Source organism: Haplochromis burtoni, unplaced genomic scaffold (genome assembly GCF_018398535.1).
Source record: "Haplochromis burtoni strain Fernald_Lab_line unplaced genomic scaffold, NCSU_Asbu1 Contig_37, whole genome shotgun sequence".
NCBI lineage: Eukaryota > Metazoa > Chordata > Actinopteri > Cichliformes > Cichlidae > Haplochromis > Haplochromis burtoni.
In genome coordinates, this window is record NW_024582398.1 from 1,103,150 (window position 1) to 1,129,552 (window position 26,403).

Below are 26,403 nucleotides of genomic sequence, written 5' to 3' on the forward strand. Positions count from 1 at the left end.
AATTAGTCAGTATGAAGCACTAGATGGCAGCAGCCCACTTCCTCATTATAATCCACTGGGCTTTTCATTTGAGCTAACACCAAAGCAATTTTGTGTGCGTTTTATATCTGGAAATCATTAATTATAGTAAACATGAAGAAGTTTATCGACACTCTCACGAATGAAGGAATTGAAAACCCGACATGAAGTTTAGATATTAAACAAAAGAAATATAAAGCACTTTTGTAAATATGTGAAATCTCATATAAGTTTAATGTGGCTTTTTTAAAAAAAAATTATCATCATCACTTGCGTTATATTTAGACGATTAAACAAGTACAGAGAAGTTCCCTTCTTAATACAGATGCCAGCGAAGGTAATCAGAAAGAGATGCAAACTCATGTTGGCCCTCCTATTCTCTGTGACGCAACGCAGAGTCCTTGCCTGTTTGCTGCTCCAGTCCTCCAGCTGCCATACAGCCTTTCCATTTCAAACTTACACCGAGCCCCTCCCGTGACTTCTCTCCTGTTAGTGGAGTCCTCCTCCCAGGGCTTCCCCCAGGTGAACACACGCAGAGATTAAGCCCAGTCAGGCGCTGCAGGGGGATGACTGGAAGAAGTTGGGTTGTCCAGAGAAACCGGCGGTTCTGACGGTGCTGTTTTAAGAGGAGAGGCGCAGACCTCCAGAAGACACCATGATGTCTGCCGTAGAGACTGGTGTGTACCAGCCCGCGCAGCTTCTCAGCTGGGTCTACATGTCCTTACAAGACACGCCGAGTAGCGCTTTTGACGGCTTCAAAGTCGAGTCGGACTCCTCTCCTCTGGACGTGAGCACCTCCAAGCGCAGCGCAGCTGATCTGAGCTCCAACTATCTCAACAACTTCTTCCATCTGAGCAGTGAGGTAGAACGCATGTGATGCTGTCTCAATCATTAAGTTGCGATGGCAGGTTATTATCTCCGTATTTGGATTAAATCTTTATCTTTAATGTTATTTTTTATTTATTTATTTATTTGCTGCAAGTCTCTCCCTGAATGTTCTTCTCAGATATTTCAGCCTTGGTTACTTTGCTGCCCATACTGCAAACCTCACCTGCATGCCTTCATTTGGGTTGCCCTGCGGTGACTGGGTAGCATATGAATATGCGTTTTGTACCCAGATATAGTGCCTGAGTGTGTTCAGACTGTTCTGGTGTCAGCCAGATGGGGGAATGGTAGGTTGAGAAAGATCTCTCACAAGCTTAGCCACCCCAACCCCTTGGCCTCTGCATGGTTAGAGCGGTATACAGTGTTAATTCAGTGCTTAATAAACTACTGACTAATTGAAGAAAGGGATAAGGATTTTTTTTAAACAAACTGAGTACTTTGTGATGTTTTCTTTAAATTTTGACATCTAAATCCACAAGTTTTTACTTGAGACATGAGACATTTCCACATATCTGGCGTGTGTGCTTTAACTTCACGCATGCCAAGATATCTAGTGGTTTGCTGTCTCTTGCATAAGATCTCACTGCTCTAAAGCACATGTGCATCTGACCACAATTCGTTATTGTGCGATGCCTTCAGAGTAAACAGTGTCCGCAGGCTGTTCTTCATGTTGGTTGGCCCTGCAGTGCCATAGCACCCATCTCCTCTAGAAGCACAATGATGCTGATTATGTCGTGCCAGAAGAACCATTTGTAAGAATGCATGACAAAGGCATTTTGTTCTAATGAGGAAATGGACACTATTGGTTCACACAGTAAGGACTGCACATCTGCAGAAATCAAATAAGGTTGGCTACTGTCAGGGAGACAAACAGGAGAATCAATCAGGGTGATGGACTGACAGACCCCGTGAAATGTTCTTTTATAGCAGAGTCACAACAATAACCTTCTGTAACTTTCTGTGTTTTGGGGATATGGCAAACACTCTTGTGTAGAGCTAAAACTGATGAAATGAGTAAAATCAAAAATTAAACAACCATCTGTCAAACAAAAAAGCCAAAATCTGCTAACTCCAAAGTAAAAATCTTACAGTTTTTACCTCTGATAGTTGAGTATTTCTGTGTTTTGATTGATTTTGAAGCTATTTGAATACACTACCTTGGCCTTTTGGAAGTTATGTTGGGCATTACTTATGAGCTTCGTACATTTGTAGACATAGTTAAGAGCGCGTATCAATGGAAAAATAATTATGATTTGTTTGGGTGGGGGGCGTTGCTTTTCTCTGACAGAGCTTGAACAATAATTTCTACAAGAGGACTTCACCTTATGGATCTCTCAACAATATTGTGGATGGCCTGAGCTCACTGGCAGACCATTTCTCAGACCTTTCCCTGTCTCCTGAGACACGGAAGCCCAGCAAAAGGCCGCCACCCAACTACCTATGCCACCTTTGTTTCAACAAAGGACACTACATCAAAGACTGCCCTCAGGTGAGACACACAGTGACACTTTACATCAAACAGCTGCACAATATGTGGCTCATTTGAGCTGTCTATCAAACGCATGTGAAGTGCTGCATGAATAATACATTTGTAAAGTAAATGTGATGACAAATCCAACAAATCACATCCAGTTTCTTCGTCACATTTCTAGGTATTCTTTCACAATTGTACTGCACTCAATTTAAACTCTACATTCCAAGTTAGAGTATTATGTTTGTATTATTATTATTTTTTTAGTGTGAAATACAGTCCTCAGCACATATTTGAAGGTGTACCACCACAGGTTGGTAATGAGCAGCAGATGCCAGATTGGATCTCGGTGCTGGCCTTAATGAAAGATGATAGGTTTTTCTGTGGAACTAGGCACGACCTCCACTCCAAACATGAAAGAAATATTACCAGTGCTTTATGTGCAGCTGTGGTTCCCCATTGATCATGTTCTGAAGGAAATGCTTGACATTTGTTAGGTGTAATAGAAATAATAAAATGACTGATGGACAGGATGTGTCCAAGAAACAAAGAAGCAAAAACTTGAATTTAAAATAGCAGGTCAACTTTTACTAATCAAATGTATCTATACCACCCATCCATCCTTTTTTCTGCTTATCCAACTGAATCACACACACACACACTCTCTGTCTAGCGATATATAGATAGATATCTTGTAATACCATGTCACACAGGATATCCCTCTCCAAACATGGCTAGTGATTAGGTAGCTTTTTTTTTTTTAAGTAGAAATTGCTTTCTTTTGCAAAATCTGAAAGCAGCAACCTCCTTTTATAATACCACAGACTATAATACTGGGTGATCAGTTTCAGTTATTTCAGTGTTTGTCAAGTTTCATCTATCAGAAAAGCCAAGTTAAACATATTTTTAAGAATATCAATCTCTTTTTGGGGGTGACATATAACAATAGCAGTTTGAGACTTTCAGAAAAAGTCAAAAGAAGATTGCTATTCCATTTGCAGCAAATCATATTTGGCTCCGTTCTGGGAGTTTCCCACCTTTCCATGTGCATGGAAAGTCCAGTATGAGGAGAGCAACAGCAGACCCTCAAGCACAAACAGCATGGAAAAATAAAAATGGGTTAAAAGTTGGTTTGAAGTAGTTATAAGCAGGTTAAAGTTAATTAAATAGTAAACCCAATGTGATCACCTTTTAACAGCTACCAAGATTTTAGGCTGAGATTTTGCACTGAACCAAGACTATGCTAACCGATGCCAAATCACAGTTAATTAGATAAAACATTTAAAGCATGTTATTAATAACACAAGGTAGCCTTTTTTTTAAAACGGTGTGACAAATACCTGTTAGGTGTGCTTAAACCCATTTGCTTTCTTGTGAATGGGAATGCTGCTAGCTTTATGTCTGTAAAGCTAGTAGCATAGAAATACTATAGACTGTGAGCCAGTGTTAGCATAAAGACGGGAAATGGGGAGAGCCAGTTTAGCTCTGTCAAAAAGAACACAACTGCTTATAATTACTGGTTTTATGCTTTTTGCAAAAATCAAACATTGTAGATAGCATTACTATGCTTTAGAGGAGCTGGTAGGGAATCTAGTGATTCTACCCTACACCAATTGTTGCTCTTTTTATGCTAAGCTAAATTAAGCTATCATTCCAGATGACCTACATTTTTTAATGTGAGAGTGATATCAAACTTCTTATCTATTTCTTAATATATAAGGAATAAACACATTCTCCAAACAATTCTTTCACTCAAAAACAATGAGTACGAATCTCTTTTTTCTCCCTCGAGTTTGATCGTTCTCTCCTAAAGTCTTGACTCTGCCAACACATGGTAGATTAGTGTACTCTAGCACAGAATACAGCCCATATAGGAATGTAAGGAATGCTGACAGCACATGTGCAGTGACTTTATAGCTCTTCGCACATTCACATCTGTGAACACCTGCCAATTGCTATGAAAAGTAGGTGTATATTCTGTATTTTTCTTTGGTGTCATGAATCACATCTTCATCTAAGTGTATCAAAGAAGGTCCTAATCACACACTTTAAAGCCACAGACACTTGGTAGAAATATTGACAACCCTTCCTGTTATGCTATTGGTCCTTTACAAGCTTCTGACTCAATCATCTCACAAGCTTTGATGTTTCTTAGATGTTCTATATGAAAACTTAGTTCTAACTTTTCACTTGTGATTTTATCCAACATTGAACACAAAAAGCTCACTCCTTGACAAGCACTCCTTTAAAACCGAATAGCAATGGGTCTGGAGCCTTTACTAGCTGACAGTGGGCAAAAAGCATGGGCTAACACAGAAATTAAGATAACTATACATTATCAGATCCACATATACAAATCAGGAATGTGTTTGGACTGTGGACGAAGCTGTAGCAACCAGTGAAAGTGGGTAAATGTAGAAACTTAACACAACAGGCTACGAGTGGAGCTCTAACGAAGCAGCAGTAACTATTGTGCCGTTGTGCTTTACACAACTTGAGGTTTAGAAGTTTTATGAGATAAGCTGCGTCACAATCTTCATCTGTAAGTTGTGATTATCTGTTTGTACCTTGGTGTATTGTGAGTAAGTCTTTCGGCTGAGTCTGACGCTAGGAGACAGAGAACATTTTGTGGAGCTGCAGTGGATAGGAATCAAAGGATGTCATGGCTCAGTAAGATGAGAGAAGGATCCACACAGGAAGTCTGTGCCTGAAGCCTTAAAAGCATTTTCTGGAACATCAAGTCTAAAATTATACGACGAATACATGGCAGGTAATGAAAAAAAATAAAACGTTTTAGGTATAAGAGAAAATGCTAATGCTGCCATTTGGCATTTCAATAGTTAACATCGTGCTGACAGCACTGTGGAGCGTTGGGTTACTTGCTTCATGAGACGATTGAAACGTCAAAGGAATTGTCAGAGATATTTACGATTCTGCTTTATTGCTATACTCTTTAAATTATGCAAAATCTGGAAACCATTTTTCCTCCTGGCTTTTTGCCACTCTTGCTCTGCTTTAGAAAAATGATGTCAGATTTTATCATGTGTTGCTAATATTTCAGACCCAAAGGGATGATGACGGAGCTGTCGCCATGACAAAAGGTCTCTTTAGTTGAAGTTGTGATGAACGTTCGTCTGAAGCTGTGCCTAATCAACAAACTGCTTTTTGTTCTCGCTGGTTGGAATCTGAGGCATTTTTAGCCAACTGAAGTTTAGTATGCTTTTAGTATGCTTTTGATGTCTTAGGATTGCAGAAAAATAGTTTAAAAAAAGTTAAAAATCCTTCATACTATATTGTCTTTAAGATTCACATTTCCAAGCAAACGACAGGTACTCATCGAGGGTTTACGTGGTTTTTCCTTTTAACCTAGAGTCACATTTTAATGTCCTCATCCCAGTTAAGTAGCTCGACCTGCTTACAGTAAAGAAAGTACACAAGTGACAGAGTGCTGACAGTAAATGGGTGCGTGGTGGGAAGGGCCTGTGATAAATAAGGAGAGCATTGTTTCTGCAGAGGGGCTGTGGAACCAAAGGTCAGGAAGTCAGGCTGTATTGTTCGCACAGTGCTGCTTGGCTGGAGTCATCTCTGTCTCTCTCGCCTTTCTGTCAGTGCAGGGCAGTGGCGAACGAACTCTAGCTACAGTGAGATGACTGCATCCGTTTTTGCAAACTTCTGGGTAACATAGGAAGTGCATGTAGGTCTTTACTGTTACAGTTTAATCACACTTGAATAGAGGGGAAAAGTCTGCTTTGAAAATTAGTTGCAGAGATTACAAAAGAAACTTCTTGATCTGATCATTGGCCTTTGAACATAAACATATTTTTAGTTCTCAGTCTTTTTAGTCTGTGCTGCGCCACTTAAATGTCCAACATTTAACATAATGTTAATTTGTTGTGTTTGCACTTTCTATTTTTAGATGTAAGACAAGATACACAGTGTTAATAATTATCATGCAAGATAATGATAGGCAGATGTTTTATTTTTATTTTTGGATCAACACAGTCCAGCTGTTTGCTTGTGTTTAAAGTCTTTTAGCTAGACGTAGATCTATATGTTTGCATACAGGCATACAGGCCAGTCAGCATTCTGATCTTGGCAATGATGCATTTACCAAAAAACCAAAAGTTTAAACATAAAACAGTATTCAACTGTATTTGGTACTTCTGAGAAATGTAATTTGACTATAAAATGAAATTACAGGAGGATGATCTCAATATTTACAAAGTTTTTAATTGACTGAAATTAGGTGAGTATCAGATTCGTTTTGGGCTGGATAAAGTGAACGACGCTGAACTGGACAATCTCATGTAACCCTGTCTGATTACTGTTGCTGTGGTCCTTTTGTTTTCACTGGTGATAACTGTCTTATCTACACACAATATCCTGCCTGGCACTTCTGGTTAAACATCTGCTGAGGATGATGCAAAAGATAGGGGAAACCCTGGAATTCAGGATAGATAGCCTTCATATGATAAAGAGTATCGTCGGCTCAAGGCTAAGGAACCCATATAGGAAAAATGCTGTAGAGATCACTTTTATTATGTTACTCAAACACATATTGAACTGAAATTGGACATATTTTGCTGTTCCAACCCACCATCTGTTCCTGTCATTCAGTCTTTTGAGAAACATAATACCTATAGTTCAGTGGAGCTCAGTCAGATTCTGGACCAATCAAATTGCTTGGTCCCCCCCAGACTCCTGCATTTGAGAAAGATGCATAGAAAATGTCCATATGTCTGTGTGATAATCATTCTCCTTGCTCTGTGTGCTTTCAACACTGGGTCTGATTGATTAAAACTCTACAGCACTACGTCGGAAAATACAGAACCAGTCATCTGCTCTTTGGCCTCCAGATGTTTGTATCTAATCATATTCATGTTGGATTAAAGAAAAGTTCATCCACTCTGTGTTTTAAATGTGCAACATTTGTAGAAAAGCTTTGCAGAAAGATCACAGCTTCGGGCTGTATCTGCATAAAAGAATCTTTTGACATCTTGATGTTTCCGTAAGTGGAACATTTGGCCTTGATTTGCTCTGGAAAAGAGGAAACACCATTGTGTAAGACATAAGTCAGCATCTACTGGCCAGGAAGAGACTGATATCTTATTTCCTCGAATCACTGCTCTGTGGTTTGAGCCCACGGTCGTGGTGAAGCTGCTAGAAAAACTTTATTTTAAACTCGGGATGAGAATAGAAGTTTTAAGTTGAGGACCTATGACACATTGAGAGCACGAACCAAACAGCTTCATCTATTCAAAACGAGTCAAAGTAAAGCAAGTTAGAGCAATTCTTCAGAGAACAGTGCATAAGTCGACACATCCTATATTTTAAGTGGTAGGCACGCCACTAGGTTTGCAAAAGACTGTGGCATATTTGTTTGTTATATGGAGTTTTTATCCTTTTTTTTATTTAGCTGGAATACAGCTGATGTATCAGATGTTAAATTATTATTTCATTATTTCTTCATAACAGCTGTGAACCCCTAGGGCATCCAAACTTACTCAGATGTGTTGATTATTTATGAATTGGAACATTTGTTTCAGTTTTTAAAATATGCACTATGGTGAAAAAGACAGCCTTGTAAAAGTTGCTCAGGTTTAAAAGTAGGCACGTCGTAATGTTATCACTTTTAAAATAAGCAGCTGCTCAACAAACTAGAATCCAGCCTAAGATGATGTCTTCTAATTAGTTTTGTTTGACAAATGCTGCTAAAGCCCTAAATATTTGTTTGATAATCACATAAAACTAAAAAGCAGCACATCGTCATATTTGAGAAGCCTTAACCAGTTGAATTTTGGTTTACTGCTGCCATCAAATTTGTCCTCTTAAACACGCAGCTGTTTTAATAGTCTCTCTTTGGGGCTCGTGGGAATTGAGGCATTTGTTGCTCTTAACCCTCCTGGAGAGTTGATTTCACAAGATAATGAAAACTATCTTTTAAATCAGCACAAGAGTCTTTAAAACACAGGCGACCTTTTGCTGCGGTGGTCAGCCCAGGCATGATTGTGTTGTTTTGCTTTGCTTAACAGCTGGACTTCTCCGTGGATGCTGTGGGGGTCTGACACAAATTAAACCCAGCGAGGGACAGAGTGTGGTGGGTTTGTTAGTGTGGAGTAATTGACCACATGGTATCCAGTAGGCTTAGCTGTGCTGAGTTCTCCAGGATGAATTCTCTCGTGGGGGTATGGGAGTAGGGGAGAGTGAATGAGGGACTGGCGAATGGAGACGGGGGAGGGGGGGGGGGATTTGGAGTAGTCCATTGTTTATCCTGATGGTTTCCAGATGATGGCAGAGGGAGGCAGCCACCTCCTGGGTCTCTCTCACCAGGCTACAAGGATCTGGGCCAAGCTTATCTGCTGCAGCCTACAAATCTGGCTTTACATCCCTCTATGCAGTCTGGGGCTAATTTAAATAAGACAACATAAGTATTGGCTGTGAAACTGAATATGTTATAATTCACATAATAAATGAATTTCACAACTTATTTATCTTAAAAGAGTTTCTCATATGTGGTTTCAGACTGAAAGGTTTTGGGGTTTTAGGCCTGCTGTTTGTTTCTATGTGTTTTATTTTCTGTGTATGACAAAGAAAATTGAATTGAATGAAAATTGTTCTCAGAAACTGCACCAAGTCTAAAAAACACAGGCAATGGAAGTAAAGTAACCTCTGCAAACAAAGACCAAACCCAGCTGCCTTAGCTGATATTAGTATTGCTGCAGTCCTTAACTTTTCTACATATCAGGAATGCAGATTTTGATATAGCACACAGCAGAAGGAGAAGATAGCTTCTGCTGTGTGCTATATCAGGAACTGCTTCAAAGGGAATTACTTCAAATGGCTTGTAACTGCTGGAAAAATGCTGCCTAAATGAAATGAAAGGCATAAGAAGGCGTAACTTAATTACACGTACTATTTACACATGGACACAACTGTGTACAGGCTTTTTACTGAAAATCTTAAGCCTCATCAGTAATGGTCTCAGTGGGAGTGGGGCTGTCAAGAAGCCATTCTTAAGGAAGGGAAACAGGCGGAAAAGGATGAGATATGCCAAATTACACAAGAACTGGACTGAAAATCAGTTGCAACAGGTCTTGTGGAGTGATGAATTTAAATTTGAAATGTCTGATTCAAAACAGCATCAGTATGTAAGGAGGAGGTGGAACAGTGAGTGTCAACAGTAATCTATAAAACATGGTGGAGACTCTGGTTTTGGGCTGTATTTCAGTCAGTGGTGTTGGAGATTGTGTCAGAACTGATGAAATGAAGAGCGCAGAAATGTATTTTCAAAGATTTATCCACCATGCAAAACCATCTGGAAAGCATCTGTTTGTCAGTGGCTTCATTTTTGAAGATGACAGTGATCCCAAACACGCTACCAATAAAGTAAAAGCTTATCTGGATAGAAAAAAAAACACAGTAGGATAGTGTAAGTCATGGATTGGCCTCCCCAGAGCCCAGACCTTAACATTTTTGAAGCAGTGTGCAATCATCTTCACAGAGAACAGAGCAAAAGGCAGCCAACATCTAAAGAAGAGCTTTGAATGTCCTTCAAATAGCCTGGAGAAGTATTCCTGAAGCCTACTTAAAGAAATTACAAGAAAGAATAAAGTCTTACTAAGAGAGTTCAGCCTGATGTGTGTATATACAGTGTCATATGTATGCGAAAATGGCCCACTGATCTGATGGATTCAGTCAATCTTTCCTGCTTTCCATTGAGAGTGTCCATTCACTTCCAGGTCAAAAGTGTGTTTTCATTTGTTGGCTGTCAGTTTGACATCTTTGATGAGGGCAGTGGAAACTACAGCGTGTGCAGTGCCCCTCGCTGCCCTGTGGGCTCCAGACTTTAGGTAGAGTTTGTTTTGCTTGTTTTGAAGAGTGAAAGCTGTTTCCTTCTTCAGGAAAACGATAATCTGTCTGCTGTCTCTGTATGCTTGAGAACAAGGGCAAGCATCAAAAGCGATCTCCCACAGTGCCCCTTGGTGGCCGAATGAGGCAAACACATGCTTCAAAATGATTCACAGCGCATTTAGCAGTTAGAGATTTGGCTGATGGAACTTCACAACCTGTTTTCACATATTAAGGCCTGGAAATGAATAAAATTGGAAATGATCAGTGAGAAGCTTTGAACCTGACATATGTTTCTGCGGTGAAATAAAAGCAAAGCATTATGTGAACTTCTCTGTTGTTGTGGATTCAGGCCTGATTCGATCTTAATTTTGACTTGCCCTACTTTTCATCCAAGATGCTTTTAATTCAAACCAGTCTTGTCGAGAGGATTTTCTTTTTTCTTTTCGGTGATGGGCTTAGAATTTTGTCATGTTACACCAGTGCAGAGTTCATCTGGGTTTTATTTCCTCCCTGCTAAGGTTTTTGTGTTCTGATTGGAGGATTGTGGCCAGCTGGGAGGGATGACTGATAGCCTAAGGTATTTGTCCTATAGAAGTAAGCCCTCTCCAATTGGTCCCTCCGCAGGCTAGGGCCTCCTTTACAGTCTCCTGGGAACACAGCTGGAGGGAGGGAGTTCATTTCTAATGGGAAAGCTGAGACTCTTTTTGTGTCCAGCAAATAAATTACAACATACAATATCATCTAACATCTTTGGAATTAACCACTGAAACTTTTCTGTTTGCTTTCATAGAACCAAGAGTCTTGTAATTTCCTACACTATCCCTCTAAAATAAGTTTCCTTTGATTAGATTACTTTGTAATATAAGTCAATCCTTTTAGGATTGTTAAAGCACCAAAGCAAATTATTTGACAAAACATAATCATCCCATTGCTGAAAAAAAAACCCTCTCCATAAATTCTCCTGACCACCAACAGTTCTGCTATCAGGATGTTTTATAATTACATGAAGCTTTGAACTGGCTGCCATGCAAAGAAAAAATAGGTCATTGCATAGGTTTTCCCCGTTAAAAGTGGTGATAGGCATGTATAATTTTTCTTCTTTTCAGGCTCGACCCAAAGGCGAGGGCCTGACCCCTTATCAGGGAAAAAAGAGGTGTTTTGGAGAGTATAAATGTCCAAAATGCAAGAGGAAGTGGATGAGCGGGAACTCCTGGGCCAACATGGGACAAGAATGTATCAAGTGCCACATCAACGTTTACCCTCACAAGCAGGTAATGCATCAGAACACAGGGCATCAGGAGACTGGGACATCTCATTGGTCCTGCACATCAAATCTTTACATGTATTCAATCTATGCAATCAAATCCACTTTTTTGTAGCTTGACCATTGAGGCCAGGACTGACTTTAAAAAGGTGAATTGTTCAAATTTTGGATACATTAGCTGCAGATACCTCTGTCTTATCCTTATATAAGCTTACAAATGGCATAGCTTGTCTGTTTCTCATGTCTTTCTTGGACCTAGGACTAATTGGCAATTTCTGTATATGCAGGTCATTAATTTCCAGTTTCTTTGTTCCAGAGACCTCTGGAGAAGCCGGATGGGTTGGATGTGTCTGACCAGAGTAAAGAGCATCCGCAGCACCTGTGTGAAAAATGCAAAGTCCTTGGCTACTACTGCCGCCGAGTGCAATAACACATTCAGTTTGCCTAACACACTGCTCCAAAGCTTCATGAAACACACATAGCTACGACAGCTATATTTTAGTTACTAAAGCTACAACATCTATAGTGCAGTAATGCATCTTACGCTTTCATGAAATACCCTCTGACTCTGGTTTCAGTAGTATCAGTGGAGAAGAGTACTTTGTGTTTGCTGGGTTCTTGTAAGCTACTCGGTTTTCATTATGTGAATATTCATTTGAAGTCTGAACTTTGAGCCAACTGTGAATTAAGAAACTTTACTTTCTTCACTTGTGAGCAACTTCTTGGAACAGCTTTCATATAGAGGTTCTTTTACATGTGTGTATATTTCAGAAATAACTTAAATGTTTTTGTATAAAATATGCAAGTCTACCAAGACGGTTATGCAGTAATAATGTATATCTGCCTTTTCCTCTGTATTATTAGTATTGGTGGGTACATCATTTTTCTAATATATGTTTTAAGCCATACTATTTTGTTGAATATTACTCTTTGTGAAGGAATATATTAGTCAACTAACATTAAGTTCTTTTATACTACGTGCTACAGTTTATGGGGAAAACACTCGTCAGGTAGTTTGTGGCTCCAAAGTTTTAAATATGCAGTGTAGAAATTTTTCTAATAGTAACTTACAGCAACTGTATTTTGGCACCCAGTGCTAAAAGACTCGCCAAAGTGCTTATGGTCATAATGTAGTATATAACATGTGACAGTAAAAAAAAGTGAATGTAACAAACGGTGATAAGTGAAGGGTTGCATGTGAGTGGTGCTTTTCAGGGTATTTTTCACTGGACTTGCTAATAAATGAGTATGGAACAGAAATACCCTTTAACTTGTAAACTGTGTTAAATTTAATGTGCCTTCATTTGTATAACCCATGAGATGGATGCTTCTCTATTGAACTATTTGCATTAAAATTGATTTAAACGTGATCGGTTTCTGATCTCATCTCTACATCTCAAGTAAGGATGTAAGCACATCATATCATGAGGGGGACTACAGAGAATAACTTACTGATATATGGCTTCAGTATCATCAAATACAATCACAGGTAATCTTATAATTAAAAAAATAAAATGATCTGCCTCCATCCATCCTTTGCATCCTCTTTTGTCACACCAAGCCTGTGTGTTCTTCCTCTTTTCCTCCTGCCTAACAACTCTAAATTTCCACATTCTGTGAACATCTGTCAGCCTGTCCATTACACTATATACAAGAGATCAATGTAGTTTAAAGTGAAGTTAATCCTTACTTCACGTTAAACTCATGTCATTCCTATCACATCTCAGTCATTTTGTTGCCCACATACACTTTCTGCCACTCTTTTTCTTCATACAATACCATAGCTCCTCTCTTTGTACCTCATTGTATTTTTTCTACATATACAAATTGTACCTGCTTCTGAACTTCTCCTCAGGATAGTTCAGAAAGAATATTTTTCCAACATCTCCAATAAAATGTAGGCACTACTGAAATAAGTTTTATTTCAGCCAGTTTGCTGACGTGCAAAATTTCATTTTTAAGGAAATTTTAAATTTTTACACCTTTGTTAAAAATCACATGTTTAGAAAAGGGTTTTGTTTTTACAAATGTATGCCCCTTTTTTGCAAAATTAGTTCAAGTTTATATTGCTAAATTCACAAGCTTTGTCACATATCAGGATCATTCATTATTTTTGATCGATCAAGTTCACATTTAAAGCAAACACGTGTGTTGGCCATTACTTGAGGTAATACAGCATATAAACACAAAAACCTAAACAAAAAATGTTCTGAAATGATCTACTGTCAGCAAACAGAGATAGCACCCTGTTCGCTGACTGAAGAAAGACCCTCTTTCACTCTTGCATTTATTGAAATTACAGCAGGAGATGAGACTACGGACACGTCCACACGGAGTCTAGTCGAGCTGTCCACAGTCTGTGATAGTGATCTTCTTGGAGGTTCGCCCAGTCCGTGAACCGTAAGACTCCACTCTCTCGACTACATCCATTCCCTCCTTCACGCTGCCAAAGACAACATGCTTGCCATCCAGCCTAAATGAAGAAGACGCTTATTTTAATATAGCTGCCCTGGATAATGACATGATCCATGAAGCACCTACGGAGTCTGACCGACTCACATTTTATTAGGTGGAGCCACAGACTGATGAAAAAGAACTTCACTAGCTTCATCTCCTACATTTTATGATGTTTATCAGTACGTACCATTGTGTTTTAGCTGTGCAGATGAAGAACTGGGATCCATTGGTGTTTGGTCCAGCATTGGCCATAGACAAGATACCTTACAATTGAACAAATTCATTCATTAAAGTACGTATTTTCACTTAAGCCACACATCTACACAACATATTATATAGCACACTCAAATATCACCGTCAGAAAATCCACCATTTAAAATGTTGCCACCTGGTGGCAGAAGACAAATGTGACTATACCACATTACAATGGAGGACAGCATTGGGTAATTTTCCAGTAAATTGATACAAAAAAACAAACAAAACAAAAACAAAAAAACACCCATAACACCCACAAGTACCCATAATATTTACAGAATTGCTAAATTTAACTTGAGATGCATGCATATTTAATCTGGTCATGGCCCATCTCATTTTTGCTCTGGAAAATTACAATTTACTCCATTTACTACCAGCAAAACACCAGTCACAAACACTGTAGCCTGAGATTGTACCAACATGTGTAGTATATCACATTGTGCTGTGTATGCATTATATTAGATGCAATGTATTATAACCTGTAAGACTGTATTTGGTTTTGTACAACCCCCATCGTCCTTTTGGTTCCCAAGGAAAAACTGAAATGATGTAAATACTTGCCTGGCCCAGTGTGCTTCAGTTGGAAGTTCTCGTCAGGAAACGTCCTTCCGTAGATCGATTTTCCTCCAGTTCCGTTGTGGTTCGTGAAGTCTCCACCCTGAAAACACAAAACGTGTGACTGTAATTGGACCCTCATAGGACACAGGAAAACAAAAGGAGAGAAATATTAAAGCCTACCTGGCACATGAACTGAGGGATCACTCTGTGGAAAATTGAACCCTTATAACCAAAGCCATGCTCTCCTGTGCACAGTGCTCGGAAGTTTTCTGCAAGAGAGCGTTCATGTCAGTGTCTGCCTTCTTATGTTTGAATGCACACGGTAGACAGAACAGTTACGTTAGAATAAAGCACAAGCAAAATCCTAAACAGCAGAGTTATTTTTTCTTAGTCTTTTCGATATTTATTATTTATTATCTTCCTAAAAGATGAAAAAGTGTGCCTGTAACAGTGTAAGAATGCCACAAACCGCTCAGTTATCAACAGAACAGAATAAAATTTGCAGCCTTTTTGATGATCATGAGTCTCACCTTTTAAATTTGTGGTAATCTCCTGTTTTTCAGGTTTTAACATAAAAAAAAGTGAATAACAATCTTTTATCTTCTGTTGTGACAACACATTGTTATTCTCTTAGAATGTTTCTTCTGATTTACAAACCAAATAGGCAAGCTTTGGCAGAAAGTCAAAAACTGTTCTAACATAATCAAAGTGACAACCTGTCGATTCACACACACATTTGGTGTGTCAAGTTAAACTTAGTCAAGTTCAGGCACACCATCATCTTTTCTTTAGGTCTGAGTAGATCAGATACTCGTTCCAGCTTGTTTGGTGTTTAAGGAGGAAGAGAACATCAGTTACCTGCAGTTTTGGGCACGACTTCTGCGTTGAGCTGCAAAAGAAAAAGAAGCAGCCTGAAGGCATTTTTTAAATTTTTTTAAATCTGGGGAGAGTAAATCAGCGACTGTGTGAGGACATCGAACTGAAACATTAACATGCAAACTAATACAAGCAGTGTCAACACTTATTTTTAACCTACTCACCTCGAAGGTAACTCTGCCAAGAGGCTCTTTGTCAGCGGCAATGTCAAAGTACACCAGCGGGTTTTTGTTCGCTGCCGCTGGGCCGCTGCTGTACAGACGCGCGGCTGTAAACGCTAAAGAGCAAAACTTTATCCTGTTTGACAGAAGCAACATCTTTATAAACTCACTGTGATGCAATAACTCAACGCAGGTGGACCAACAGTGACCTACAATCACGCTTACATGCGCGAGAGGAGGAAGCTGACTACGCAACCGGAAGCTCTGCTACGTTTCTCGCGAGATTACGCGAGATTTTTTATGCACTCAAATTATTATTATTGTTGTTGTAGTAGTGTTATGCTACGTGCTGCTCATTTCATTAATGTCATACGTAAAAGAAAGGTTTGTGTAGTCTGTATGGTTCATCTGATCACCATATAGAGTTCGTCTAAAATGAAAATGAATCATTCAAGATGCGCTATTGCTACAGCCCAATCAAAAACAACGTTTTGAAAATTCAAAATCTAAAATATCTACACCACGTGAAACTTTAAAATTTGAAACTGGAGACAATCAGTTCGTAAAGTGAAGCAGACCGTATTTAATCAGTTTTGCATGTCAATTGTTTTATTTTTTTTGTATAATGACTTACCATAAAAAATCCCCACCCATCACCAGGATAAAAAGTCTATTATTTTATTATTAAAACCCCAATCATAAAAAATAAACTGTTTGGAATGAGTGTGTTGCTGTCACTGTAATGTAACCAAATGTTATACATGCATCATGCTATAAGCAGAATATACACACAAATGTCAGCGTAGAGGTCTTTAGCTAATTCACGGACCTCTGGCCATGTGCATGAAACTGCAAATATTCGACGATATCAGCAGTAGAGCTGGGGAGCAGCAAAGCTTTGGACAGTGATTTTGTAAAAGCTAGATTTTGGTTTATAGATTGTTTCGCAACCTGCAGCAATGCGGGGCTGTGGAATAGGGCAGATGCACAGTCTCTCTCTTGCTTTTTTTTTTTTTTTTTTTAATTTCAAAGAGCAGCCACCAGAATATTACCAAGTACAAAAGTGTGATAAAGCAGGGCCTTTTATAGGCAGAGAGATAAAAAGCTTCTCTCAGTTGATGCCATAGTGCCAATATCTGATATTGCAGACTTTTTTTTTTTTTAAAAAAAACACCAGATGCCCTTTCCTGATGTAAACCCCCCCAGAATGTGCATCCCACCCTGTTCTCAAACTGAGGACCATGCAGCTGAACACCTCACAAACTGATTGGACTGCGGGTGCATTCAGTTTTATGCCCATGCAAATTTTAATTTGCAGCTGGAAGTAGTCTCCCACTGGCAAAAATTACATTTTACCCCAATCTTTTCACAGTACTTGTACCAGCGCTACATCACACTGAAAATGAAAGGCTAGGAATGCAGCTTTCCATGTGAAAAACCCATAAAATGGCATTGAAACAGAAAAATGCTAATAATACAACATAAAATGCGACATTTATCTACACTCAGCAAAAGAGGAAGCACTCTAGGCCAACCTCTTTCACTTTGGTCATTTTATTGAAATTCACCAGGAAATGAGATTACACAATGACCATATCCACATTAAATCTACTTGAGCTCTCCACAGTCCGTGATCGTGATCTTCTTTGAAGTGTATCCAATCTTGGAACCAAAAGACTCCATTTTCTTGACCACATCCATTCCCTCCTTTACTTTTCCAAAGACAACATACTTGCCATCCAACCTAAAATAAAAAGAAACTGCTTACAATTAATGGCTTCAAGCCATTACTGAATATCACTGTGATATGAATTAAAGCCAGTTTGGATGAAATACACAGCTTCATTGGTATCAGCCGTTATAAATATGTTTACGTTTGTCAGTACGTACCAATCTGTTTTAGTGGTGCAAATAAAGAACTGGGATCCATTGGTGTTCGGTCCAGCATTGGCCATGGACAGGATACCTTAAAATTTAACAAACTCATATCCAGTTAGATTAAAATAAGGACCCTTGAATATACTAAGTATTTCCACTTGTGGCACAGGTGCACACAACAGCTTATATTATTTAGCACACTCAAGTATCAATGTTATAAAAAAAAAAAGTGTTAAAATGTTGCCATCTGGTGGCAAACTTTGTAGGGACCTCCCAGAGTGATGGGAGCAAAAGTTCTTGTGCAGAGAAGGCTTCTTTATAGATTTCACTAGGCAGTAACTTTGAGCAATGAGGTAAACTGAAGCATGACAAACAAAAATAAACATGACCTTGAAATCTCAAGACAAAAACGAAGAATGGAACAATATTATGTGAATAGTTTTCAAAATGCAAACTGGTTTAAAAAAAGAAAAAAAGATTGACAGTGAATGTTACAGTGAAGGACTAACATGTGTGTAATCCTTACAAAAAATGTGCAAGAAACTCGGGACATTCCTACAATTTAAATGAAAATGCACATAATCTGTTGGCTCCATCTGTTTGACTTTGAGTTATGGACATTTCTTATATATTGACATGCTTTCAAGTATTTGAGTGAGAAAAATCACACAAATGGCCCAAGTTAAATTGGAATCTGACAAAGTGACTTGCACTATAGAGTTGGAAATTTCTGAAAACCAATAAGTAGCACCGCATTGTTTTCATTTTCACTTGCAACAGTGTACAGAGGGGGATAATTACCTGGTCCAGTGTGCTTCAGCTTGAAGTTCTCATCGGGAAAATTCTTTCCATAGATAGACTTATCACCACCTCCAAAGTTATAAATAATATCTCCACCCTAAAAAACAAAACGCATCACTGCAGTATCGCATCACGCATCACAACAGTCAATTGGGGGAAAATTAATTACCCCAAAACAAAACAAACCTACCTGACATATAAACTGGGGGATCACCCTGAAGAAAACTGATCCCTTGTAGCCAAAGCCATGTTCTCCTGTACAGAGCGCTCGGAAGTTTTCTGCAGGATAGACTAAATGTACATTTTTTCCTTCTCACGGGTGACGAAACACACACACAAAGCTTTCGGTAATTTTTCATGTTTGAACAGTGACTTGTTACTGTTAGTTTAGGTCCTCCTGAATGGATTTGTGACAGCTGCTTTACAGACCAAACAATTATGAAGCCAAGAAAACAAAACATCTCATCCATTCCTCAGCTCTGATGACAGCACTTTCTTGACATTTTGCTGTGATTTGTGATTAAAACAAATAAACAAATGATTAAAACAGTAGTTACCTGCTGTTTTTGGCACTACGTCTGCATTAAGCTGTAAAATAAAAAGAAAACGGCTCACAGCGATTTAACGCATATTTTCAAAGTAAAAGTTATTTGTTTGTTTTTGTTGTTTTAACCTACTCACCTCAAAGCTAATTCTGCCGAGCGGTTCGTTGTCAGCAGCAATATCAAAGTAAACCACCGGGTTTTTGCACGCAGCTGGTGGGCAGCTGCTGCACAAACGTGCGGCCGTAAACACCACAGAACAGAATTTCTTCCTGTTTGGTAAATGCAGCATCCTAATAAAAGTCATGTTGTGCAGCTACTGCCTTCAAGTATGTCAGCAACCACCCAGAGCCAGCTTACAAATACGAAGTGGGACGTTTGCTTAGAGAACCGGATAGTCTACTCTAATGATGTTGAGAGGCTTAATTAACGTCCCTTAGAACACCTGTTTTACTGTGTTGTGTCAAAATGGCTGCTGTGTCAAAAAGCCACGTGACCATGGCTAGAATTATCCAGAACATATACTTTAAACATTAGCTCATTAGAGACTTTAAGTTACTTTAAAACCTGTTTGTTGCGTTTCAGTAAAATGTTATTGACTTTCTGCCCACCCAGCCTGTGCGACATTTTTGGATATCTCATTGTGTTTGCAGCAGTCAAAGTAATTCAGCACAATTGTGAGTTAGCTTATACACATGATGTGACTTTTAAATACAATACAATGGCTTACCAACTAATTTAAGCGAGTGCGACGTTCGTGGCAACAGCTGTGTGCAGATCAACAATGGATAATATATCAGTGCAGAGAGAGCATGGGCAAACCTCCGCCTACCCCACTCCTGCTTTACAGGTGAAAATAGAGCAACAGGACCGCTGAGTCTGATTTTATTTATTTTCTGCTGTGTTTCACTTGCATTTATTTGAAAGACTGAGTGTAAACACAAAAAAATATTTAATTTTATGTGCTGGAATGTGCAGAAAATAGGTTTAAATATTAAACAAATTTCTTCCAGTCAGAGAATGTTGCATATAATGAAATTTTTGCTTGATGCATAAAGTTAAAAGATTAATAATAATAATAATAATACATTTTATTTAAATAGCGCCTTTCAAAGCACCCAAGGACACTGTACAACAGATAAAAACTGGAAATATACACAAACTTATTAGTTTTTATTATTAAAACTAATAAAACAAGTTTTAAAAAGAGACTTTTCCATTTGATTACATTTTGTATGATGGATTATGCAGAAAAAGTAGAAAAGTAGGTAAGTAAAAAAGTAGGGCTGGAAGATCTATCGCTTTATCACCTATTCAGGTTCTAAATCGTGTTTTTACTTTTTTCAAGTAACTTGACCAACACTGGGTATAACCCAAAAAGGACTGTTGCTTACTTATCTGACACTGATCCAAGTAAATAACTGTAATTTAACAAATTATTCTTAAAGAAACTGTTTTACTCTCCTCATTATTCATCTCATATTACGTCAGACTTATCTTGTGACCTACTGAGAGGTGCTGTATGCCTGGTTTGGGAACTTAAATACCAGCTACCAGTAAGCTTCTACTCAGATATCAATTGATCAGTATTAGTAATATAAGTTATTTATATAGTACTTTGCAAAAGTCTCAACCAAACCCTCACTTCTTTATATTTTTTAAGTAAAATGGGAAAGCAGGAGCAGCAATTTAGTCAAAACTGCTAACATGCATGGAAATACTGTACATAAAGCAAAACATAGTTTGCACAATTCTATTGAACTTGAGAGTCAATATTTGGTATGAACACCTTTAGTCAACACAGCCTGAACTACCCTAGGCAAGCTTTCTGTTAATTTCTTTAGCTGGTCTTCATTAATAGTTCTTGAAGGACATCCAAGGCTCTTCTTTTCCTTTTGTTCTGCTCTTTCTCAATAATATTGAGGTCTGGTTTTTGGAGAGATCAGGCAATGACTGATTGATGGCTCTTCAGTAGACTATGTGCATCTCTCAGGTCTCGTGTCAGGTCACTGCTGATTTTGTTCTCTCCATTTCTTAAGGACCCGTCTTTCAGATACTATTCATCCGCTGTAGATATTTTTTTAGGCCTTGGCACTTCTTCTTATTCTGTCCTCTGTTTTTGTAGATTCCTTAAAACATTTTAATTACACATTACACACCATGCCGATATGCATGCATATTTCTTGTGCAATATAATGTTGTTAAAGTTACTTTTACCAAGGTTTTCTAATCGATGTTAATAAAGGACAGACTATGTGGGCAGTTGAATTTTTCTTAACACTTAATAACGCTGCTGTTTTCTCACACCATTTCTTTTACTGATGAAACATAAAAAAATGAATGGAAAATCAGACATGTTGTAGATTATTTTGTTGTAAATTGTCATAATGTGGTTCTTCAAGTGTATTTTCCCCACAAGTAGCTGCTCCTGTTGGCTGGTCAGTTGCTCCTCTCAGACGATCAGCGGGTGTTTTCCAGCGATTATCCACTTGCTCTTGGAGACCGTATGTGGCTGCTCTAAGACAGCATTCTGTTTGTAATCTAAAGACGGATACAGCTTTCCAAAATCCCTGATATCTGTTTGAACTGTACCTGTTTTGACCTTGATTACACTAGCAAACTGATACATACATACAAACTAGGGGTGCAACGATACACAAAATTCACGGTTCGGTTCGATACTTTGGTGTCACGGTTCGATATTTTTTCGATACAAAAAAATGTGCATGCCTTTTTAATTTATCATTTATTAAAATTATAAATATATATTTTAACTCAAAAGTACAGTTTTTAAATTTAATGTTGCTGAAACAACAAAATAAAAAAAAATAAATCTATCTGATCGAGAAATCACTCATCTTTGGAAAAGAGAGTTTATTACAGAGAAATGGCTCTTTCCAAAATAAAAGCTATACTATACGCTTCTTCTGGGCTATATTCTCAGCAGCATATTAAACATATCAGGTCCCCATAAGGAGAATCATGTGCTAACGGCTGTCTAAATGACTCGGGTAAAGTTTGTAGCATGCGTGCTTGTTGTTTTTGTCTGCTTCCACTTGTCTTTGCACTAGGATGATGTCGGCGTAAATGTGCAGTCATATTCGTTGTGTTCCCACTAGTGCTGTCAGCGTTAATCTCGTTAAAATGACATTAACGCCATAACGCGGCAAATCTCCGTTAACGAGTTACCGCGGATCGCCCCGTGCGTGGGGCTGGACGGCGTCAACACGTTAACAAGCTAACTGCGCTAACGCACTAGTTCCCACCAATTGAGCATTGCGTGGCACATCCAGACATACTGTTTTACTTTTGTCCATGACGCGCTTACCTTCAGGGTCATCTTCACATGAAAACCAAGATAGTTCCAAACAGTGTTGCCAACTCCTCAGTAAGGAAAATCGCTATTGGTTGTTAAAAGTCGCTAGAAGTTGCTAAATGACGTCATCATTTGCATAATTGGTCATGCTAATATAATTATAACCTACGTTGTTGGAGAGAGAAACGTCCTAAATGCATTTAGAATTTATTTAGAACTACAGATTACATTTATTTTAGCAATTATTGTTTTTTTAAATGTCACAATTCCAACCCTGCTCCTTTGTGACCCGAAATAGGCACTCTGGTGGAGTTACTTTGTGTGTGTGTTGTGTTTATAAGTAGTTTTAAACCTTGTGATCCACAAAACAGCATAACAGTAAAAGAAGAACTGACTGCGTTACAGTCAGTGCGGGAGCAGCGGCTTCGCTCATGCGCGATTCATTTGCAGTTTGGACGCATAGGTGTGAACATCTTCTGCCCTGATAGCAGCTGGGGGAGGACTATCCTCCGCCCGTGAGCGCTTTGGAACGGGCGAGGTGCCCACGGCAGCACCCGCTGCTTGTTGAGAGTAAAAGCGATACTCGCTTTCACGTCAAAAAGTCGTCATAAATAAGTCTCCAATAACACCAGAAAAAGTCGCCAGATTTGTCGCTAGTCGCTTTTTAGAAAAAAAGTCGCTAAGGGGGTGTGAAAACTCGCTAAATATAGTGACAAACTCGCTAAGTTGGCAACACTGGCCAAACGCCAGATCTGAATGAGGGTGGGGGAGGTTCATTTTCGGGTAGCGTTAAGGCAGTTGCCATGTTGCAACGAGCTTAGCTTCTGTCTTGCTAGCTTGCGCTGCGCTCAGTGGATCTGCGCTCGACAGTGCAGCCTAGGCGGAGTAGTCGAACGCAGATCCACTGAGCGCTCAACACAGACAGCATCGTCAGAAGAAAAGTTGATAAAATAAATAAAACATTATGTATTGTTTGATATATATGCGTACCGAACCGAAAGCACTGTATCGAACGGTTCAATATCGATACGAGTATTGTTGCACCCCTAATACAAACATACACTGATTGGGTGTAACATTATGGCCACCTGCCTAATATTGTGTAGATCTCCGTTTTGCTACCAAAACAGCCCTGAGCTGTCAAGACATGTACTCCACTACACCCCTGAAGGTGTGCTTTGCACCAAGATCCTTTAAGTCCTCTAAGTTGTGAGGTGTGGCTTCCATGGATTGGACTTGTTTGTCCAGCACATCCCAATGATGTTCAACTGGATTGACGTCTAGGAGGCAGCCTCGTTGTTGTGTTCCTCAAACCATTCCTGAACTATTTTTGCTTTGTGGCAAGGGCGGGTTATCCTGCTGAAAGAGGCCACAGCCGTCAGGGAATCATGAAGGGTTTGTATTGTCCGCAACACTGCTTAGATAGGTAGCACATGTACGTGACCCTTTCGTGACTGAAAATCAAGAACACCCCAAAACAGCTACACTATAGGAGATGCTCTCACCCAGTCCTCTCATCACAATCTGGACCTTTTCAAACTCACTCAAATACTTGCGCTTGCACATTTTTCCTGCATCCAACACATCAACTTGTTCTTTAATAGGCAAGGCAAGGCAAGGCAAGGCAAGGCAAGTTTATTTGTATAGCACAATTCAACAACAAGGTGATTCAAAGTGCTTTACAGAGACATTAGAAACAAGAACAAATAAAAAGCATGATTTAAAATTGATTAAAACAAGCAAACTAACTAACTAACTAATTAACAAACAAACAAACAAACAAACAACAGTATATAAAATCAAAACAGATAAAATCAGAACAGTAGATAAAATCAGTAGTTAAATGTAAGTTTTGAAATTTAAGCTTAAAAGTGTGGATTTGGTGCTTTATTCAAATGCAGCTGAGAACAGGTGAGTCTTCAACCTGGATTTAAATAAACTGAGTGTTTCAGCTGATCTGAGGCTTTCTGGGAGTTTGTTCCAGATATAAGGAGCATAAAAGCTGAATGCAGCTTCTCCGTGTCTGGTTCTGACTCTGGGAACTGATAAAAGACCGGATCCAGATGACCTGAGGGATCTGGAAGGTTCATACTGGGTCAGGAGGTCACTGATGTATTTTGGTCCTAAACCATTCAGAGCTTTATAGCCAGCATCAGAACTTTAAAGTCTATCCTCTGACGGTACAGGCAGCCAGTGTAAAGACCTCAGAGCTGGACTGATGTGGTCCACTTTTTTGGTCTTAGTGAGGACTCGAGCAGCAGAGTTCTGAATGAGCTGTAGTTGTCTGACTGATTTTTTAGGTAGACCTGTAAAGATGCTGTTACAGTAATCAAGCCTACTAAAGATGAATGCATGGACTAGTTTTTCCAGGTCCTGTTGAGACATCAGATCTTTTATCCTTGAATATTCTTGAGGTGATAGTAAGCTGACTTTGTTATTGTCTTAATGTGTTTTTCTAAGTTTAGGTCTGCATCCATCACTACACCCAAATTTCTCGCCTGGTTTGTGGTTTTTAGGTGTATAGATTGAAGTTCTCTGGTGACCTGTAATCGTTTTTCTTTGGCGCCAAAGACTATTACCTCAGTTTTGTTTTTGTTTAGCTGGAGAAAATTGTGGCACAACCAGTCATTAATTTCCTCAATGCATTTACCAAGAGCCTGTACAGGGCCTCGGTCTCCTGGTGACATTGTGATATATATTTGTGTGTCATCTGCATAGCTGTGATAGTTTATTTTGTTGTTGTTTATAATCTGTGCCAGTGGGAGCATGTAGATGTTAAACAGAAGGGGTCCCAAGATGGAACCTTGGGGAACTCCACATGTGATACTTGTCTGCTCAGATGTGAAGTTACCTATTGATACAAAGTATTTCCTGTTTTCTAAGTATGTTTTGAACCAGTTTAGTACAGTTCCTGAAAGACCTGCCCAGTTCTCCAGTCGTTTGAGTAATATGTTGTGGTCAACTGTATCAAATGCTGCACTGAGATCCAGTAAAACTAAGACTGACATTTTTCCACTGTCTGTATTCAGACATATGTCATTGAACACTTTGGTCAGAGCGGTTTCAGTGCTGTGATTCTGTCTAAAACCTGACTGGAAGGCATCGTAGCAATTATTCTGTTTTAAGAAGTAACTGAGCTGTTGAGAAACTGCTTTTTCAATGATCTTACTTAAAAACGGGAGATTTGAGATCGGCCTGTAGTTGTTCATTTGTGTCTTGTCAAGATTGTCCTTTTTCAGTATAGGTTTGATTACAGCAGTTTTTAGTGATTCTGGAAACACACCTGATAATAAAGAAAAGTTGACGATCTGTAACAGGTCTGACTCTAAAGTCTTTGAGACCTTTTTGAAAAAACTTGTTGGCAGGACATCTAAACAGCAGGAGGAGGAGTTCAGTTGACCTAAGATGTCCTCCAGGTCTTTGCTGTTAATAGGTTGAAACTGTTTCATGGTGTTTAAACAGTTTTTTGGTGGACACAGTACATATCCTGGATCTGCTGTTGATGTACCAATTGCTTGTCTAATTTTTTGGATTTTTTCAGTGAAGAATTTGGCAAAGTCATTGCAGGCCATGGTTGAATGAAGTTCAGCTGCCACTGACACAGGAGGGTTTGTTAGCCTGTCAACTGTAGAAAATAAGACCCGAGCATTATGGCTGTTTTTAGTGATGATGTCAGAGAAGTAGGACCTCCTTGCATTCCTCAGTTGTAAATTATAATTGTGAAGTTTCTCTTTATAGATGTCATAATGAACCTGGAGGTTTGTTTTTCTCCATCTGCGCTCAGCTTTCCTACACTCTCTTTTTTCATTTTTCACTAGTGTGGAGTTTCTCCATGGAGACTTTTTCCTTCCAGAGATAACCTTCACCTTAATGGGAGCAATAGTGTCCATTACATTTAACATGTTAGCATTGAAGCTATTGACGAGCTCATTGACTGACCCTCTGGACAGGTCAGGTGTTAATGGGAAGACCTGGTTAAAGATTGCACTACTGTGTTCAGTTATACACCGTTTTGTGATCACTGTTGTTGATATATTTGTGTGGGCTGAGATTTTACTTTTATCTCTTTT

General features: G+C 39.0%; 3 protein-coding genes across 4 annotated transcripts; 1 reads left to right on the forward strand and 2 right to left on the reverse strand.

Moving 5' to 3' along the window:
• Positions 1-232: 232 nt before the first annotated feature.
• Positions 233-12,859, forward strand: LOC102312791 (zinc finger CCHC domain-containing protein 24). Its single transcript, XM_005919594.3, has 4 exons — positions 233-880; positions 2,192-2,392; positions 11,332-11,496; positions 11,806-12,859. The coding sequence occupies exons 1-4, from the start codon at positions 674-676 to the stop codon at positions 11,917-11,919; spliced, it is 687 nt and encodes a 228-aa protein (XP_005919656.1). The 5' UTR covers positions 233-673; the 3' UTR covers positions 11,920-12,859.
• A 224-nt stretch (positions 12,860-13,083) lies between these two features.
• LOC102312480 (peptidyl-prolyl cis-trans isomerase A) lies at positions 13,084-16,064 on the reverse strand. Its single transcript, XM_005919593.2, has 6 exons — positions 15,800-16,064; positions 15,618-15,648; positions 14,940-15,028; positions 14,763-14,859; positions 14,134-14,209; positions 13,084-13,962 (listed from the first exon to the last, which is right to left on the reverse strand). Exons 1-6 carry the CDS (start codon positions 15,950-15,952, stop codon positions 13,827-13,829), a joined length of 582 nt encoding a protein of 193 aa, XP_005919655.1. The 5' UTR covers positions 15,953-16,064; the 3' UTR covers positions 13,084-13,826.
• A 178-nt stretch (positions 16,065-16,242) lies between these two features.
• LOC102311951 (peptidyl-prolyl cis-trans isomerase A) lies at positions 16,243-19,451 on the reverse strand. Of its 2 annotated transcripts, none has more exons than XM_005919591.3 (6): positions 19,157-19,451; positions 19,033-19,063; positions 18,666-18,766; positions 18,476-18,572; positions 17,687-17,762; positions 16,243-17,540 (listed from the first exon to the last, which is right to left on the reverse strand). In XM_005919591.3, exons 1-6 carry the CDS (start codon positions 19,322-19,324, stop codon positions 17,405-17,407), a joined length of 609 nt encoding a protein of 202 aa, XP_005919653.1. In that variant the 5' UTR covers positions 19,325-19,451; the 3' UTR covers positions 16,243-17,404. The 2 variants fall into 2 exon arrangements, with proteins under 2 accessions (XP_005919653.1, XP_005919654.1); XM_005919592.3 differs by having other exon boundaries at positions 18,666-18,754; positions 19,157-19,450.
• Positions 19,452-26,403: the final 6,952 nt, after the last annotated feature.